The sequence below is a fragment of the Polypterus senegalus genome, chromosome 3 (assembly GCF_016835505.1).
Source record: "Polypterus senegalus isolate Bchr_013 chromosome 3, ASM1683550v1, whole genome shotgun sequence".
Classification (NCBI taxonomy): Eukaryota; Metazoa; Chordata; class Cladistia; order Polypteriformes; family Polypteridae; genus Polypterus; species Polypterus senegalus.
The window spans coordinates 270,005,314-270,025,637 of record NC_053156.1 but is presented as its reverse complement, the minus strand read 5'-3'; the positions used below and the strand labels follow the sequence as shown (position 1 = coordinate 270,025,637).

The 20,324-nt window shown below is 37.1% G+C and overlaps 1 protein-coding gene across 4 annotated transcripts in view; it reads right to left on the bottom strand.

Moving 5' to 3' along the window:
- foxp4 (forkhead box P4) overlaps positions 1–20,324 on the bottom strand; it is a 244,257-nt gene that overhangs the window by 167,546 nt on the left and 56,387 nt on the right. For 3 of the 4 annotated variants that reach the window (XM_039749164.1, XM_039749167.1, XM_039749166.1), the window contains exon 2: positions 16,837–17,014. In XM_039749164.1, coding sequence (XP_039605098.1) covers positions 16,837–17,004 — 168 coding nt within the window. In that variant the 5' untranslated portion in view covers positions 17,005–17,014. Of the gene's footprint in view, positions 1–16,836; positions 17,015–17,265; positions 17,309–20,324 lie in introns of those variants that run through there. The other variant, XM_039749165.1, reaches the window with a different exon arrangement.

Here is a 20,324-nt window from a genome sequence, read left to right as displayed (position 1 = left end):
CAAACACCTTTTTGAATCTTCCATTATATTTTCTGTTTTCAACATGCCCAGTTTCAATTTCTTTTTGCCAGCTTAAGAACAAAATTTTGAAAATACAATTTTGGTATGTTATTACTTGCTGACTACAGCTTTGGTAGTACAAAACTTTGATTTGATGGCTGTTGAAGTTTTTTAGCTTAACAGTTCCAAGCATCTCCTTGTGTTATCACAGGATTTGTAATTACCATCCAATACATCCATTTATTTAGTAAACTGTACCAGGACACACCTGGTTTGGCTATTCACTACCACATTCATTTGAATGAGGAGCGCGGCTGATGGAGCAGGAATGCCTCAAGGTTTGGTATAGACCAAACCTGTGTTCATTTAGCCATCTCCAAAGATATTGATATTTTGGACAATAGAAGGCATTTGTTAGTTTTTATTGTTTCAGTGTACAGAGCAAATAGCACCTTTAAACTCATTTTCTTTGGTGGTCTGTGATATACAATTAGTTTATATCCCTTTAATAAAATAATTTTATCGTTTTTTTATATTTCTTCATACACAGTATAAGGTACCAATGCACCTAATCATTTATTAATTTTACAATGTGATATGGTATGCTCAATAGAAACCACAAATATGACAAATCTTTCGAAAATGTGCAAAAGTGTAGGAGGATTTTAGAGTATAACTGCATGATTAAATAATATATTTTTGTACTGCATGGTGGTGCAATTAAACATGCAAAAAATCAAGTCAAATGTCACTTAAATGGTTATTGCAAAAAACCATAGGACCAATGGGAACACACATTTTATAGGTAATTGTGCATGATCATGTTGTTGCGCAGGATAAAAATAAAACATGTATCTGTTATCTTCAGAATTATGTAGATTCCAATAACTCATAGGCACTGGTCACATCCAAAGGAGAAAGGGATAACTTTCTGGTGGTCTATTAGACATTTTTATATATAAACATTCAATGCTTGTACTTCTGATAATATTTGGTACAATTTTGCATTGCAGAACAAATAAAAAAAGGGACAATTACATGTCTCACCTCTATCTTGGTTAACCCACCCATTCTTTCCCTGGGTCAGCAGTAAACCCAACAAAGGACAACTTGTGGAACAAACAGGTTGAGTTGTGAATAAGCAATATATGGGCAATGTACTGTATTATAACTACACCACAACTCTGAATTGTGGTGATATTAAATAAGATTTCCTGAGATTCATTTACCTGTACCTTTGTGCATTCTGGTTTTCCAAGATACACTGTGTAAATAACTGTACATCACCATGATTAGTAACTGGAAAGCTTTCCAAGTACCTGTAGCAATAGCTTATGTTTACAGTCTTTATATCTCTCTATAATTTCATGGAATGTTACAAGCAGTTCAGACTCACTGCAGCAGACAACTGTCCAAACAATTCACCCATTACTCAATCCATTTTTGGACCAGCTCAAGGAAATAATTATCACCAGGTTTAAGGCAGAACCAACTAGATTAGATACCAGACCCACACAGGGCATACCCAAACTCATTCATAACAAACTAATAAAGAGTGACCACTCAAACTAGTAAGCAAGAGCTGGAGCCAGCAATGATCACCATGGCTTCCTCCTGCCACCTTCAAGCAATTCAATTGAATAATTTTTCCCATATATAATGAATTGTCATTAACTAAACTTACTAATAAATAAAATCTGTTACAAATAACACACACAATAACAGCCAATGAAATGATATGTATATATATAGAAACATAATACGTATATGAAGATCTTCGATATATCTCACACATTTTTCAATATTATCTTAATTCTTCTAATAGTAGTAAGTAAATGGCAAAAAACATTAGGCTAAGCATTATGTATGAAGGGACTGTTTTTATATATAAAGCAAACAAACACACCAAGACAAACACATGCAAAGAAAATTCAAAATGTAAGAATACACAGCTATACTGTATATGAGATAAAAAAATATAAAGCATACTCATGTTTTTCAAAATTGAGTCAGTATTTTTATATAATCTCCAAATTAACATTTAGATTACCATTTTGACCAATATTATGAATAAATTAATTAAAGTAATCATTCACCAAGAGTTTCACTCTCCAAGAACAACTTTGGCTACATTTACACTATTATGCTTTTGTTTAAATCCCACAGACTTAAGTATCAGTTTTCGGTTTTTGTCCACACTTCCCTGGTGTTTTACCCACTGAAAGCCGAAAATTTAGAAAAAGCTCTCCAGAGCCACATACTTCTAAAAATGCGCCTAAACTTAGCAAGATAGATGGGTAAAAAAGGAAACTTTTGAAAAACGTAAACTCTAGTCATGCACTGATTTGTAAATGCTTATTACGTCAAAAATGATTTGATTAGGAGAGAAATAGTTTTTCTGTTAAGGATAATGAACATTTAATAAACTTCCTAACTTTAAAATTATGAACAGTTCTCATACATTTTATATACACTAAACAATATATAAATCTGTATACTGTATATTCCAAAATAGATAGATTTATTAATTAAATGTAATTAATATCCTAAATAGATAGCACAGAAAAAAATAGATTTATTAAAAAAGAACAGGCATTTCCTTTCTGGTAGAAGAGAGTAGCCAGTGTTCAGCAAAGACTTACTTACAGAATCTGGCCTCTGACCTCATATGCAGACACAGCTCTGATGAGGACAGCTGACAGATTTGATAAGAGAAAGCAAATCTCCTTTGACTGGGTTGTTATTTATAAAATAGCTTTAAAGAATGTATTCTTCTTTTACAAATTTACCTATACAATGTAAAATAATATATCTGATCTTCTAAATATTCAGTCTATAATAAAGCGACCATATACACAAAGCATTTATGATTACTATATACACACAGACACACACCCAGCATGTATATTTGACCTGTTTATGAAAACAAGGTGTGTTTTGAGGTGCATAAACATACATAAACATTTAGAGAAAAATAAAGAACAGTTAGTTAATTGTAAAGGACCATCTGCACTCTACCACAAGGTGATTTTTTTTCCTTCCTAGAAAAAAAATTGGGAACATAAGGATTAATTTCTTTCTTTTTTTTCTTTTAATGTAGACCAAACCATTCACACTAGACTGTGGCATTTCTCAGATGTGACTTTTCCTGAAGCTGATGGAGTAATTCCCATTTCACGTGTATAGAAAGGATTTAGCTTTAAGTTAGAAGAGAATTCTTGCTAGATGCACCTCTGAAGTTCTCCCCTCACTCTCTCAGTGGTTTTTGTTGCTACTGGGGGGTGGGTTATGAAGCAGACAAGAAGCATTCCTCAGGGGGGCCCACACGCCCCTTCCTGACATGTCTCAGCGCTACTCTCTGTGTTTCTCTCTCTCTCTCTCTCTTTCTCTCTCTCTCTCTCTCTCTCTCTCCCTCTCCCTGTCTCTCTCTCTTTACCTCTATCCCATCTTTCTTACCCTCGGCAGCACATTTCTGTGCTGCTTCTGTTTGTTTGGTAAAGACTCTGGCTTTGACGTCTTGAGATGTCTGTGATTTCTCCGAGGCTCCCGAGGGGCTCAGGGAGAAACTGCTTTGTGTTCTGACAACTTGAGTTTGTGAAGAGGAGCTGAATGCTTTTTATGCCTCACCGCTTCTTGGCAGGGTGTTTAACCACGATCGCTACACAACTGCTTACAGGTGAAAGATCCCAGAAACACAAGACTAATATAAGCAAAGGATAAAAAAAAACCTTGACAGAGTAGACCTCTTGGTGACAAAACGAATGCCAGAAAAGTTTTATTTCCTTGTTTATATTACATACCATCATAAGGAAGAGAAAAAAGTTATGATGAATAATTAGAACATACACTTGTCCGATATTATTTACTAAACATTTAAAAAAGTATGATGTAGACAGTGAGACTAAGTGCACAATGCAGAATAGTTTGTTAAACATTATAAAGTGAAAGAGCATTATAGAAATCCAGTATTCATTAATTTTCCAAACTTACATTCCACTGTTAATTACAGTTAAAAAAGAGTCAAGTAAAAGTGAAGTGCTCACCAGAACTATTACACATTTTACCACAGACTCACAAAACATACAATATAATTTATTGTGCCTTAATTTAATAACTATTCACTATATACCTTTCTTTTAACCATATTGGAAATAATGGCTTTGAAGGTAGTGGGAGTTAAAAAAAAGTGCTTCTAGTATTGATCATACATTTTAATGTAAAGAAATGCTAATTAACTATAAATTAAAATTAAACTAAATTCTAACAGATCATGTAATGGAATAACAAGAACAGTTAAAAAAAAAAGTATCCACCTGTCTTGGTGATTTCTTTTTTCAGTGTCATTTTCCTTATTTTGCTGTAAAGTGTCATCCATAACAAGTTTTCCAATAATGAACTGTCATTCATCCATCCATTTTTATGAACCAGTGATTTGTGCAAAATGTAGGAATGAACACTAAACAGTGCCAGTCTGCAGCCTGGCACAATCACTCATATACCCACACTCACTCATAGTGCAACAGTCATGGGTTTCAAATAACCTAGCAGCATGTCCTTGGGAGGTGGCCAGAACATAGATTGCAAAAGGGAAAAAAATCCAGTAAATGAACCAGGTCATTTAATATTTAAGCTAAACTACCCACTTCACCCCAAATCATGTACCAAGCCATCAACATGAGGACTTCACAACATAAAGTAAGGCAAAGCCATAGGGGGAAAGGAATAAAAATAACAAGTAAGGAAGATCCATAAGGTTCAATTGTACAATGTCTGGAACTGGGACAACTGCTCCTTGAAACAATAGTGAATACATATTTTTGAAATGCCATATTTATACACAAAAAATCTAATTTTTGATAACAAGTTTTCAAGCATGTTCTGTCACATGTTTAGCAGTGTTATTCAACATACTATTAACAAAATGTATGAAATAAAGTATTATAGTCAAGTACTTGGTTAATGATGGGAACCACAGACTAAAAGTTATGTCTGACTCTCTATCAAAAAGGGAGATGAATGTCAGAACAATGCTACATGTGCTCAAAGCAACCCCACACCTTTAATGACATCATTCATGCTCGAGACAAACACTCACATCCTTAGAGAACCAAACTGCCAAATTCCTTTAAATCATCACTGACTCGGCTTGAGAATTACTAGATCATCCATGGTCAGGAGCAGTAATATCTTTATTTATGACATTACTGTTGGCACTGAATAAACATCTTGTAAAGGCTGAACAATAAATAATAAACAAGTCTGAAATCATGTGCTTGATCATTGAACAATAAATAATAAACAAGTTTGAAATCATGTGCTTGATCACTTGAGAAATTAGGATGTTTAGGTTAAGTGGTGTCTCCATTTGAGTAGGATGACCTTTGCGATTCAATGGTACAAATACATCCAGTTTTGTGCTCAATTCTGCCAGCTTTGGCCGCCTCAACACCCTAAAATTGGATCAAGTGTACATAGTAAATGTATGGATACTTATTGTAATTTAATTCTGGTTAGTAACTTCAATTCCTATCAAACTATAGCATTCAAACATGTTAGTTGTATTTATGTGAAATCGTAAGTGCTATTAGTGATTGAAACTAGCACAAAAATGAGTTTTGCTGGCAATTTCGCAATTGTGAAAGATAAAACACATTAAAAAGAATTTTTGTGATATTTTGAAGTTTTTTTGGTGGGTATAAAACAAGAAACATTGCTCCCTAAAGCCTCATCCTCAATGTGTGTTTACCTGTTTTATTTCTACAGCACATAATGTAAGAATCCACCTGCATACCAGTATAATCAATTCTATTTTTATGTCTCTTTCACATCACGGCAGAAGTGCAGTGCATTTTTTAAAAAATGCAGCACATATTATACACAAAAGACACACCAATGTACACCATCATGCACATTACTGTGTTTTCTCCACAGGAAAACTGACTATACAAGGAAAGCTGATAGCCCCCAATCTCCCCCCATTACACTGCAACAGCATTTTCCAGTTTCTTGATTCCTGGAGGAGAGGGTTTGTACACTCCATGCACAGAGGAGCTTCAACTTTTATTCTATCCCTGATGGACCTTTAGGATTATGATCGGAAAATTTGTCACCATTATTTGCGAAGTGGGAAACCTCTTAACAGAACAACTACAGCAAACGTCTGATAGCATAACAAAATGCTTACATGTGACAAGAAATGAGTTCAGTGGTTTTCTCCCCAACTAAACATCATTATTTCAGGGAGATGCATGCCGAATTAATACATAAATACCTTGCGTCAATGGTACAAATTTTTGGCAAAGCTAAGTTTCACTGCAAATTCAGCTTCACACGATATGTTTCATTCGTAAATATGTGTTATGTATAGACTGTGTTAGTCATTCATTTGGCACAAGTGAAGAGGAAACCTCGCAGAGCTCACTTTGCTTGTGACTTTGGTAAAATTGCAGAATTGTTTGTGCACTTCATCAAAATCCACAAAATGCACTTAAGTCAATAAGGAAGGAGGAATTAACTAGTTTTGACTGGATTATAATGGCGCACTGGTCTTTTAAGCGCTTCTCAGGTCTAGAAAAGCATCTGTCAAGTATGCCGGACTGATTTTTGTGGACAAAAATGTATGTGGCCTGAGCTCTGAGAGGCAGCAGTGCTAACCACTGTGCCATCCTACATCAAACAACAAAAGATGAAAATGGCCACAAAATATCTCTCTCTCTATATATATATATATTGTGATGGATGGCTGACTTCTTACCCCCAGGCCACCGGGCCCCGAATTCCAGCAGAGCCTCATGGACTATGTAGTTTTTATGCACAGCCCTGCTGAATACCTTGGGGACCACTGGGAGTCGCTGTTGGGAGGCCAGTGGACTCATTTATGCCCTATAACCCGGAAGTGCATCATAATCCCAGGACAGGAAGAAACAACGTGCTTCCGGGGTGAAGTTAAGGACTATTTACCCTTATCCGGAAGGAATAAGGACTTGTGGACTGTTGGGCAAGAACACCTCAGGGTCAGGGAGTATAAAGGACTGTGGGAGATCACAGACGGCGAGCTGAGCTGGGTGGTAGGAGGGCAACGCGTCTGGGAGCTGGAGGATTGGATTATTGATTGTGTTTATTGTGGATTTATAAATATAGTGGAGGAGAGGGTGCTTGGTGCACTTTATTATAATAATAAAAATAATTATTATTGCACTTTTACCTGGTGTTTAGCGTGGTACCTGAGGGTTCAAGGGAGCGCTAGCGCCCCCTACTGCTACTATATATATATATATATATATATATATATATAGCCAGACGGTTGGAGACCCTACGCAGCCATGACGCCTGGACGGTCCACGAGAGGGACGATACCTCCCCTGGACCACGAGAGGGCAGCCACCCAGATCTGCTTGGGGGCCACTGGAACACAGCTGGGAAGCTCATCCCTATGGGAGGACGTGGCCAGCGCCAGGGGTTGCCCAGACGGTTATGGAACCCTGGATGGCAGCACTTCTGCCACACCAGGTAGTGCTGCCAGAAGAAATCCCAGGGGCACCCGGAGTTCTTCCGGGTGCTCTCCTGACACTTCCACCACACCAGGAAGTGTCATCAGACGGAGCATCTGGGGCCCATCCGGGTCATTATAAAAGGGGCCGCCTCCTTCCAGTAGTTGAGCCAGAGTTGGGAGGAAGGAGACAGAGCTTGTGAAGAGGGGAGTGGAGGTCAGAGGAAGAGAAAGAGAAAGAAAAGAGACAAGACTGTTGGTAATAAGGCATTATGGTGCTGTGTATTAATAAACGTGTGTGTTTTGGACATTCTGGTGTCTGTCTGACTGTGTCCGGGACTGGCTTATTCATCCCGTTCATCCCGGCCAATGCCCCCAGTCCGCCAGATGGAGCCCTCCCTGCAGCATGGAGGTGCCCCGAATTCCAGCAGGGAATGATGGACAATGGAGTCTTTATTCACAGCCCTGCTGGATACAATGGACACCGCCAGAGGATGCCGCAGGGAGGCTCAAGGATTATTTTCCATACAGCCCAGAAGTACGTCCCAGTCACGGGGACAGGAGAAATGACATACTTCTGGGTTGAAAAAAAAGGAGTTTTCATCTGACCCGGAAGTGTTGCCAGTCACATGGACAGAGAAAGAGAAGCACTTCCGGACTATAAAGGACTATAAATGACTCTGGGAAACCCCAGCGTGTGAGCCGAGTTGGGAGGAAGGGTGACAATGCGTCTGGGAGTGGAGGCTTTGATTATTGATTATATGATTAGTGTATTGTTTATGAGTATAGTGGAGTGGAGGGTGCTTTGTATTATTATAATAAATCCATTATTTGGACTTTTATCTGGTGTCTGGTCTGAGGGTTCAAGGGGACAACAGTGCCCCTATCTGTCACTATATATATATATATATATATATATATATATATATATATATATATATATATATATATATACTGTATATCACTGTGTTTACAGAATTCTATAAATGTTTGAGTCCTGGTCGCTGGACCTGGCTGCCACTTTCCTGTGTGAGCTTCAGAGTATCTGCAGATAACATGTGTACCAATGTGTACCGGCACACCCAGACAGCCTGTGCTGCAAAGGATCAGAGTGATATATTCAGAGAGCTGTACCTGATCTGCTCTGCACAGCGAGCAGCAGTCCAGCAGTGAAGATACAAAGTACAATAAATCTATGGAGAACAATTCGATATCTATCTATATATAAAAAAAAAAAATGTGAATTTCCCCTTGGGATTAATAAAGTATCTATCCATTTATGTATCTATCTAAATATTTTCATAATTTACCATTATGGTTAGGTAATGTACCACACAAATTAATATACTGCAAGGGTGCAAATCCAGTTGGAGTAGTGACAAGCATGAGCAAAGCAGATTGGACAGTAACGAAAAAGTGAGATTGAGTACTCTTACAGTACACATGTGTGAAATTCTGCTAATGGCTAGTACAGATCTGTGATGTCACACTGGTCTTGCAAGGCATCATGGGGCATTGGGAAAAAAATGTTTGTCTAAGCCTGCTGCAAAGTGAATTTCCAGGAAATGATTCAACAAAGTCTCCAGCAAATATAGCATATTCACCGTGAAAAAAACTTTTGGTGAATTTCGCTGAACTTCTTGGCACAACCCATATATCACATGTTCCTACATTTGCAATATAAACACCACATTTCCTAAACCTGTTTAATCCAGTTCAGGGTAATAGGACCCCAAAAGAATCCTAACTACACTAGATACTTCATATTATTTTGTGTATTCTAATTTCTTTGTAGGCCATTATATTGCCACAAATTACTTCCTTAACCAATGTCTGGAATTTCCATGAAAAAATATTTCATATAGAGTTGATACACCCTTACCTGTTAATTGGCACTATTTATATGTGTGAGAATGTACCCTGAATCTACAGTCTTGCGCCTGATTCTGCCAAAATGGGCTCCACATCCAATGACTAGGAATTGGATTATGCAGATTCAGGCAGCTGATGGATAGACGAAAGATTACAGTGTATTTTTCGAATATTTATTTATATGTATTTATTTTGAGTAAAACTCTCACTAAGTTGACATATAAAGATTCATCTGCATCCAAAGCTTTTAATATGTATGGGGGTCTTTACTTGGGAATTTAATATAAAAATCTTAAAGTAAAATAAAGTTGTATTTTATACTTAACAAATTCTTCATGATTTATTCATGACATCTCCAGCCAAAAGCCCCCCACTACAATTTTAGTTATAAGATTTGCTTTCACTACATATATTGGCAGATGTCCAGACTTGATGCTACTACATCTAGAATGCTATTTAAATGTTTGACATTTGTCTATGTTGTCAAAAATGTCAGAAAATATTTGGCCCTAAAAAGTTTAAATATTGAAACAATCCAAAAACTGGTTGCCAAATATCATAACTACAGTGACTGGTCCATGCTTTGACTGATTTTTAAGCCAAACAAGTGTATCCCAAGCTTGGTGTTACCCTAATACAATAGCTATACTTCAGTAAAACTGGTCATTTTTCCACTGGTATAAGCGTACATGCTTGTATGTTAACCAATACTTATTCCATACCAATGGCATGGTTAAAGATGCACATGAATACTAAAAATTAAGGCTCACATTAAAATTCTGCAAATACATATTTTAATACAACTGTCTTCAAGTTAGGCATAGCTCCCTCGATTCAACTTTCAGTATAGTCTTTTTAAAGTTGCCATGTAAATAGTAACTTTACAGTCAGCTCTGTATGACACCTATTTACAAGCAAAAATGGAAAGAACAGAATTTAAAAAAAAAAAGATCAAGCAAAATTATGATCTTAATTAATGGCGATTAAAGGCTCAATATGTAAACCAGACGGGATGCAATGAATAAGGCAGACAACTCTTGGGCTATACAAAGTTTCATCTTTAAGATAATAAATAGCACTTTGTCTGGTTGCCATACAGGGAACAATGATATCATCAATTGAGAATAATAACAGTGCCAGGCCTTTGCCTGATTCATTAAAACGTAAATCTAGTTAATAGTGGAAATTTGGTAGTATTTATTAATTTTAAGCTTTAATATTAGTGATTCCCTAGCTTACTTGTAGGTTGAGTATTCCACTCATACACTGCTTACACTGAGAAGCCAACTACTACTTGGAAGCAGTACCTGAGAAACCACCATGGGAAACACTGCTGTTAAACAAATACTTGATGCCTAGGGATACGTGTGTTTTTTTTTATTTGAATTAGTTTTTAAATGGTTACAAGCTCTGCTAGATGCTTAAAGGTAACTTTACAATCTCAGTAAGAACTGACCATAATGAAAATTTCCTCTTTCTTTCTGATCAGTTTGTGGCAAATCTGTGGTATTTTCCTTTCAATTCAATGGTCAGACAGACGTGAATAGCAAGCAGACATGATCAAGTTTTACAATTGGATTTCCTTCCTCCCCCACAAAATCCCCTCTGTCTGAACTCTGAAGCAAGTCAACAGTCTAAGGTTAGAGGTGATACAGTGTCAGAGGTCAACCCGGCAACCAGAATGTTAAAAAAAAACTCACACAGGGCAAATATGTCGCTGGCAGACCTGGTCCAAAGAAAACCAACCTACAATAACCACAGTCCATTGCAGACCTCACTTACTCAAACAAGAATCCCAAGAGAAAAGCAAGACATATAAAAGAAGGTCACTAACAATGGTGCCAAAATACTACGTACCCCAAAACAGACTAAATGCATATCATAAACCTGCAAAAAGTACTCCTCACAACCAGATAAAAGTTAACAGTAGAACAATTTATTGTAACTAATTTGTGTTTAAAACAAATCAACACTTCTGCTACTTGAGATAAAGATGAACTGTAAAACAGGAAAAGGCTTGCTCCAGAAGTCTCCTGATTATACAGTAAAAGATACATAGCTTAGCTGCCACTCAGAAGTAAAAATGTGTGGGGGAAGCAGGGGACAAGAGGTGAGAAGTCCAATTAGGAGCATTACGTCCTCAAAAGAAGAAAAAACACCTTGCCATTTGGGAAGTAAAAGCCAACTCTCTAAGTCACTTTTGCTGTCTATCTACTTATAGCAAAATTATTACATACTTAACCTCCTTGAGACCCTAAATACTGTAAAGCTGTTTTTAAAATGAATGGATGGATTATTTCAAATAATACCATTGCTTCCATTCCCTCCACTGATATGATAATCCATTCTTTCTTTATGCTGCAATGGTTTACTGATTGTCTTCAAATTGTTCCATTAAATTCTCCCTTACAAAGTCTTACCTGTTAGCCACAGGTTACCTCTTCTGAAAACAGCACTGATGCTGTAAGAATGTGAAACAAACATTTACAACACTCCTTACACCTGCAAAGAAACATCCCTCTTTTCGATATTACCCAACATTCCCTACTTGTGGGTCTAACCCCAAAACCTCCTTAAATAACTTCAACCACTTGTTTTATTTGAACGTAACACAGGAATATCCTGGGTCACTCCACTACAGAAAACCTAAAGAAGGACAGAAGCTTCTGCAGCCTGTCATGGCAAATCTCAGCAGCAAGGCTGCGAGACCCTGCTTGTACTCACAGAGGCACGTGTGCAGAGCAGGCAGGGTTATATGCTTTCTGAGCACGGCAAAGTACATTCAATTCTGCTAGTGTCGCCGGCAAACGAACAAGTGTTCTATTTACCTTTCGCCGTTTGTTCTAATACACATACGCCCCGCTTTTCTCTGTAACAATTTATTTATTTATTTATTTGCTTACACGCACTGTTTGATCCCTCGGGGCGATGCAATGTGTCACAGTGCGATACATTCTGCTATAGCAAAATCTACTCAAGAGGAGAAACATTTAGGAGTATTACACGGATGATTACACTTTGGATCAGGTGGCAGTAGACTAATGGTATAAATACAGAAAAAAAATGAAAAGAAGGGAAAAACAGCCTGTGGTTGCAGGTAATAGATTTTCAATCCTCACAGTGTAAAGCCTTATATCTTTCAGGTTTACATATGTTAGGTGGTAAGTAGACGCTGTCATGCATTTCCCCACATTTCGTTATGATTTAATTAAAGATACATTTGCCACAATCCACTGCTAACAACACAGCACTGTATCTGGATTAACAGTCTTCAAAGCTTGAGAAGCGGCTAGAAAAAAAGTTCTGACTGCATTTGAAAAGATACACCATCCTAAAAATGACTTTGCACTAAGGGTAGCAGGAAGAAAAGAGTATGATAGCTTATTCATAGGTGTTTGTGAATTACAAGAAGAAATGCTTAAGGGGCATCACTTCTACTTTAAAAAAATGCATGCAGTAGATATTTTTGTGTTTATGCAGAGAGAAGATACAGAGGATAATAGTGAGATGCCAGTTGCTCTTTTTGCTGCTTTTTGTACTTGTTTGAATCATTTTTTTGTTTGTCTTCAGCATTTTATGCTGTGCACAGAATCTGTTTTCTTCTAGCTTTTTTGATATATGCCCTTATTTTTTGCATTTGCTGATCCAAGTTTCTGCATTGTGATAAACGCACAATAAAGTGTTCACACATCCTCTTCCATCCATTACACTTCTGGGTATATTTTGCATAATACGTGTGTCTCACACAAAACAAACCAATCCTAAGAACTTGACAAAAGCATGCAAAAATACTGCTTTGAAAGCTTGCATATCATCTGCACAACAGCTCTGGCTAAAACTATCTTAATGACTGTGATATCACTACAGCCACACAGTGGTGTGCCCAAGAAGCCAGTGGGAACCAAAGAACCTGCAATTTTCAAGTTTGGCTTCAGGAACCTGTAGAAATATTGTAATTTAAACCAATCAATAAATAGATTAAGTTGTACCTCAGTAAGCAAGTAACAAAGGAGAACCGATTAAAATAATGTTTTAGCAAACCATAAGACTGGGTCACCTAGATTACCAATGTATAAGAGCTTCCAAAAAAGAAGCAGGACTCTGGAATATCTAAGGAAGGAATATACTGTGATTATTAGGAAAAGTAGACCTAAGCAGGATGGATTGGTAAGCATTACAGACAGAAGTCTCTTTAGTAAACATTGACTGCTGAGGAAGGAAAGTTAAAAAAAAACAGGGCAGTGAGCCCTTGGGAAGAAAAGATGTCTGTGGAGCCAGTCTTGATTGACTTTACGGAAACAGAGTGCTGGAAAGCACTGATAAGTTGAAAAAATTAAATATGATGGAAGAATGGTCAACAGGTCACACATTTTAAGCTTCTCATAAAATCAACACTCTTACATTATTAAAATGATGCTGTGGGCTTCCCAAAAATAAGAGGTCCAACTAACCATGCACAGTTTGGCAGCTGAGAAGAAAGAACTGATGGTGGATGGGGCATACCTGCACCTGAATACTTAAACAGATTACCAAAACAATCTTCATGACTGCCTCGTGTACAATGTCGCTGAGAACCAAGAAAAAGCTCAGATAGTACAAGATAAATATCTCAAAAGATTCCATACAACTTCCCTAAAGGTATGTTGGATCCCAGGATGTCAGCAGCTTAGAAATGATGCCTGGAACTCCTGAATAAGGAAAAAGATCTTCAGTGCAGGTTTATCTATCATGCTGCCAAATAGTCTAAAAAGATTAAAATAGGAGGTGACCAATTGTGAAAATATTCTCCAAAGGTAATAAGCACCATCATCTGACTCTGCCGGAGCACTGACCTAATTCCCGTGGAATTATAATTGAATTACTGCAAGACAATTATATGATTTCTCATGACATTTACCTCATAGCTTTCCTAAGTTAAAAAAGGTTTTGAAGCCAGATTACTGTGAATGACACTGCTTATGCTGAATCTGGAGAAGGTTGGGAGGGGGAAGTTCTTCTAATTAGGGTCGAAGGAAGTTAATAAAAAAAAAAACAATCCAAGAAAAATGGAGTATTGTTGGAAAACAATCAAGATTTAACTGCTAAATCTTCCATTGGACAGTCATTTTCTGAATCTCCTTTCTCATGGCAAGCTAATGCCAAAACCAGCAGCATTATGTACAAGATAGAAACTAAATGGAGACAGATTGTATGTAAATCCATCACACTGTACAGTCACATCAGAGAAGTTTCAATCCTTGGGAGAAAGGAATGAACAAAATTATCCCGAAAGAAGCTGTAAACTCCACATGTACAGTGACCTGAGTGGAAAAAAGTAGCAATGACAACAGTTCAAACCATTACATATTTCCTTATACATATTGTAGATTACTGGAGGAAATGTGAGATTATAAATAGAAATGATGCATGTGCTATTTAGTAAGAAAGGAAATAAACAAATTAAAATTATATTTTCATAGACGGGGAGTATGTTAGTAGAGCAATTAGCTGCCTCTCTAGTCCAGAGACCTGTACTGAATAATCTCCTACATCAACATCCACATGGAGTCAACATATATCACTATCACTTTTCTCCAATATTCTGAGTGAGTGATGATGTACAAGTATTTCCTTTGACAGAATTGTGTCCTTTCTAGTCTTGATTCCTACCTTCAGTCGAATTTTAGTAGAATAGGTTACAACTTCACACTACACAGTGAAGGAAAAAGCAGATTAAAAATGTATAGATGGATATTCACTGATGTGTTTAATCAGTCTATAGATTAAGCATTTCATCTCCACCTCGAAGTTTACAAAAAATAATAAAAAAGGCACTACTGTGTGCTACAAACACCTTGTAGTAACTTCAGCCCTGCCAATTCATTGACTTGGTCACCTAGGATTCTTATCAACCTTAATCTGTCACATTGTGGTCAATGATATTCACGTAATTGTTCACAAATGTATTATTTAATTTTCTATTATTTATATGTTTCTTAATGTAAACTAAGTAATGAGAAGACAATATAAAGTAAGTGATGAAAAGATGATTCCCCCATTAAATTTTTTTTTTAATTTTATTAATTTTATTGCTATCATTCCATACAAATCAATCAATTTTTACAAAATGTAGAATTGAGAACAAGTCGACCCCCACTCCTGAGAGAGAAAGAGCAAGGCCAACGGAATAAAATTTAAGGCTTGTAAACATACCTAAATTGATAAGTTTGATAAGCCAATAGAGGTGAATGGAGAAGAAAAAGAAATACAGAAATAATTGCTTCCTCTGTGCTTTAAGAGATTATATTAAAATATTACTGATTAGATCCTGCCATGTTTTGAAAAAAATCTGTACAGATCCTCTAACTGAGTATTTGATTTTTTCCCAATTTCAAATAGTATAACACATCGGTTTCCCACTGACTTAAAAGAGGAGAGTCTGGATTTTTCCAGTTTAGCAGAATAAGTCTGCGTGCCAAAAGTGTAGTGAATGCAATCACAGTTTGTTTGTCCTTCTCCACTTTAAACCCATATGGAAGAACCCCAAACCCAGCTGTTAATGGGTTAGGAGGGATTGTAAGACCAAGGCTGTCTGAAAGGTAATTAAACATTTTGGTCCAGAATGATGTTAATTTGGTGCAGCCCCAGAACATGTGACCCAGTGAGGCTGGGACTTGATTGCAGCGTTCGCAGGTTGGATCATGCCCTGGAAACATTTTGGAGAGTTTTAGATGAGACAGATGTGCTCGATATATAATTTTGAGTTGAATAATTGTATGCTTTGCGCATATGGAGCTCGAGTGAATTCTCTGCATTGCTACTTTCCACTTCTTTTCTGATATATTAATTGAGAGATCTTTATCCCAGTGTCCTCTTGGATCTTTGAAAGGGAGGGACTGTAAAATGAGTTTATATATTGCAGAGATGGTGTCTGAGTCCTTGAAAATTTAAAATGAAAAAAATACAAATGTCCTGGGGTCACTGACTCAAAGGGAGAGCTAACTAGGAATGAATTGGCTAGTGCTCATTGTTTTGTTTTCTTAGTTTTTGTTTCTACTGACCCTCCTAGCTTTAACCAAACTGCCTGCTGGGGTGAAGGCAGAGGTTTGCACTATCTACAGTAACTATGCCCTATCAGCCTCACCCATTAACATGCAGATGCAAGTTACAATTTGCACTGCCATAAACGTACCTGTAAGCCCTCTATGAGCCGATTAATGCAAAGCACAAGCTGAAACAAATCAAACTAATAGCACACAAAAGAAAAACTTATTTTTAAGGACAGAAAGAAAATCTAAAGAGTAATATATGTACAATTAGATTCCAAGGTCCTAGGTTATAAATGTGAGTATATGCAAGTCAGAATGCTTCCCCTTGGGCTTTTTTTAAGCTTTACAAGTCAAACATCTGAAGGTATTTCAAGACAGAAATACAGCTACTGACTGCTGGTATAAGGTGCGCATTATTATTAAGAAATAAAAGAGAGCAAGACATACTTGCTGTTGTTGAAGATGCAGCAAGTCAACAGGGCTCACTTCCCCATTGGCTTCCCCGCTGGACCCGCCTTCTCTCCCACCACTGTCTGGCTGGCTGCTCAGACTGCTCACTCCATTCTGACTGGAGGGGGTAGTTCGAATGGTCTCAGTTGCCGATTCTACCATCATCACGGGTCACCTGGAAAATGAAGAGTGAAGAGAAATAAGAAATCAGACTTGGAGAGCCCTTAAGGTAAGTAAAAAAACACCAGGTGATGCAGTCATCACACTTTCACAAGGAAGTTGCTATTAAGAACTTTTTATGTAGCTCATGCTTCTGTTTTCAGTATTGAAAAGAAATTATTGTTACATTTTTTAAAGTAAAGTCTGTAGCCAGCCCCATCTTTTTTTTGGTAAACTGGTACAAAGCAGTTTTTTGCTCCAGCTTACCCCTGGCCATAATATACAAAACCACTCAAAAGAATCTCAGAATGAGTTCCTCTGTCTTGTTTTTCTTCTTTTTCCAGTTGAAAGAGGAAAAGAAAAAAAGTATCATATTTCACACCAATAGACTCAAAAGATTGACAGAAGCAGGCTGTATGCTACTGCCGGGACACAAAGCCCTCTGGGCAGGAACACAAATAAAATGCTAAACAAACACCAAACAATGCCAACAACAACTCTGATGTTTGCCTGCAAATTCCTCCGCAGGCTGCTGTGAACAGGTTTCTGTTGCTGGAAGGGTGTGGCTGGGTGTGGAGGCATGTGCTCGAGGCAGTGCCAAGGGATGGTGGGCAAGAAAAGGTGAAATCAGAGGAAGGGAGGGAGAACTGCTGGATCAACAGGAAGCCACGCCCCACTGGAGTTATAGACTAGTCAAACTTTATAAAATACACTCAAAATGAATCTATAAGAAATGTGGAGTAATGGCTAACAAAGTACATTTTAAACTGCAAAGCCAATGGTTCAGTACTTGACTTTTATTTTGGTTGTGTTTTTGCCATTTAACCAACCTGTGTTCCATGCATCATTATTCCATTTGTATCACACATCTGCACTTGTAATATATAGTACCTTGAGAAGACACCCACATCAAAAGGGCATTATGCAAACTGAACTAATTATAGAACAGCTGTTCATTTGTAAACTGCCTTCACTAAACAAAAACAATCTACCTTATCTAGTGCAATTCTGTACTGAACACCACAGATAAATAGAACCATTGTTTACACAAACTGTTTACACCTGGGGCACAGGCAGTTTAACTGACTTGTTCAGGGTCGCACTAAGGGGTTTGGACACGGGAAATGAATCAGCAGTTTCTTGGTTAAGGGTCTAGTTCATTAGCTACACAAACATGTCTACAAACAAGTGTCTTTGAACCACTTGTAGAAACTTTTCTGCATTGATCAGGAATCTTACATGGGTCAACTGCCATGCTGACTACTACACCACAAGGAGGAATATAGTTATTGTATGTTCACTCTAAGAAAGGCACAATATAAAATCACAATTATTGGCATCAAACTAGCAATATGCACGTTGAAATATTTTGTTTACATCTGGGACAAAACAAACAATCAAGCAACAGTAAAGGACTTAGTTTTCAGTAATTTTCTGTAGCATTTTTAAGAAGAATGTAACACAAATACATGCTGGGCAAACTGTAACACATTTTTTAGATACCTATTCATATACTTAGAGCCAAGGCTGTTTAAAAGACAGGCAATATTTTATAAGGGTATTTGTCATTCATTTGATTTGAGCTTGCAAAACTTTAATTTCTAGTCTTAGCTTCTTATCCACAAGACAATGTGGCTGTCAGGGCAGGCAGTACAGCCGACTGGACTGTAAGGCATAAGGCTATCACTTCAATCCCCTTGACTCATTTTCTATGTAACAAAGAGTAAGCCTGAAATCTTCCAGTTATTAAGATGTACATATTTGTTAATAAATTGTACTAGTGTGACTTGTAAGACGCTTTGGATAAAAGTGCCAGCAGAATAATAATGTTATATAATATACTTGTATCATCTTTCACTTAAATCTTTCTATGAAAGTAAATTGGAAATTCATATGAACTGTTTAAGATGGTGTGGAAGCTTCATAAACAGCTCCACACCAATTAGAGCTTTTCAGAAATGGTAACTATAAACAGGAACTTGAGATATTCTATCCATTCCTAACCTTTTAAATAGAAATACTATTCAAGTGGCATTTTTTCCATATGTTCCCCTCTGACACTACCTCTCATAAGTACTTTAGTTTAAGCATAACAATAAAGGACCTCAGATGACAACAGTACTACTTATAATACAAAGGTTCAGTCTTAACAGCAAAATATAATATTAAAAAATAAATATATATAAATTTGAGAAAAGTCTTGAAAAATGACTTCCTTTTAATATCTTCAAAACACAAAAAAAAATTTTAGGCAGAAGCACAGATCTTCAGGTGACACAAATTGAGGAGTTGTGCTTTGTGCGACTCTGGAACTGAAATGCCTCCCATCAAACTAGTAAACTTGTGTAGTCTTTTACAAATTTCAGCATAGTATGATTTCCAAGGGAATTTGACTATAGCTCCTTTGTTGGCTGGGGTTTCAAATTTATCATTCATAATTACAGAAGACAGGGTATAGAAAGAATGCAATAGAGTAAGACAGCAAAGAGGATGCTAAAACACATGAGTGTGCACCCTCAGGCAATTCTAGCTCCTACTCTAGCTATTCATCTTATGTGTTTCTAGCTTTCTATTTGTACCACCCTCTGAATGTCAGCAAATACAAAACAAGAGTGTGAAGTGATTTATATTAATGTGTTGTTATTTTTTGAAGGGCTTTACATTGAATAGACATTTACCTAATAATACAGTCTTCCATTACCTTGCTATTGATTAAAAGACATATAAAAATGGGAAGAGGACATTTTTAAGCTGATACAAAAATTAATTTATATGAAATTAAATACGTAAAGTGGCCAGTTAATTCATTGGGCTCATTAAGCTTGGCCACAGGCATACAAGTGTTTTTTTGAAAGGATGCATTAGCCTACATGTGCAGGTTTGCTCAGGAAATATCAAAGATTTAGTCTTGTAGGAGGAAGCTTTTGGCCGATGATCTCAGTCATTATGTCACAGTTTAAAATGTCCACATAGCATAAGATAAATTGCTGGAAAGCAGGATGCCACACTGGCATTGGGACATAGTTCCTAATACTGATACCTCACATACCCAGTGTCCTGGGATCTAAGTCCACGCCTGGTCACGGTCTGTATAGAGTCTGCAATGGCTGTAACAAATGTCCCTTATTTGTCTGAGTGTAAGGCTTTGCAAAGAGCTGCCACTTTATGAAGAGTTGGTTGCTGCCTTGTGCCTAATACTACTAAGGTAGACATCAAGTCCCTAACTCTGGACTGGATTAGGAAAGTTTCAGGATATCATGTAAGTGATGTTACACTGACACAGAGGATAATTGGAGTGGGACCTGAAGTTTTCTCACTACAGTCAT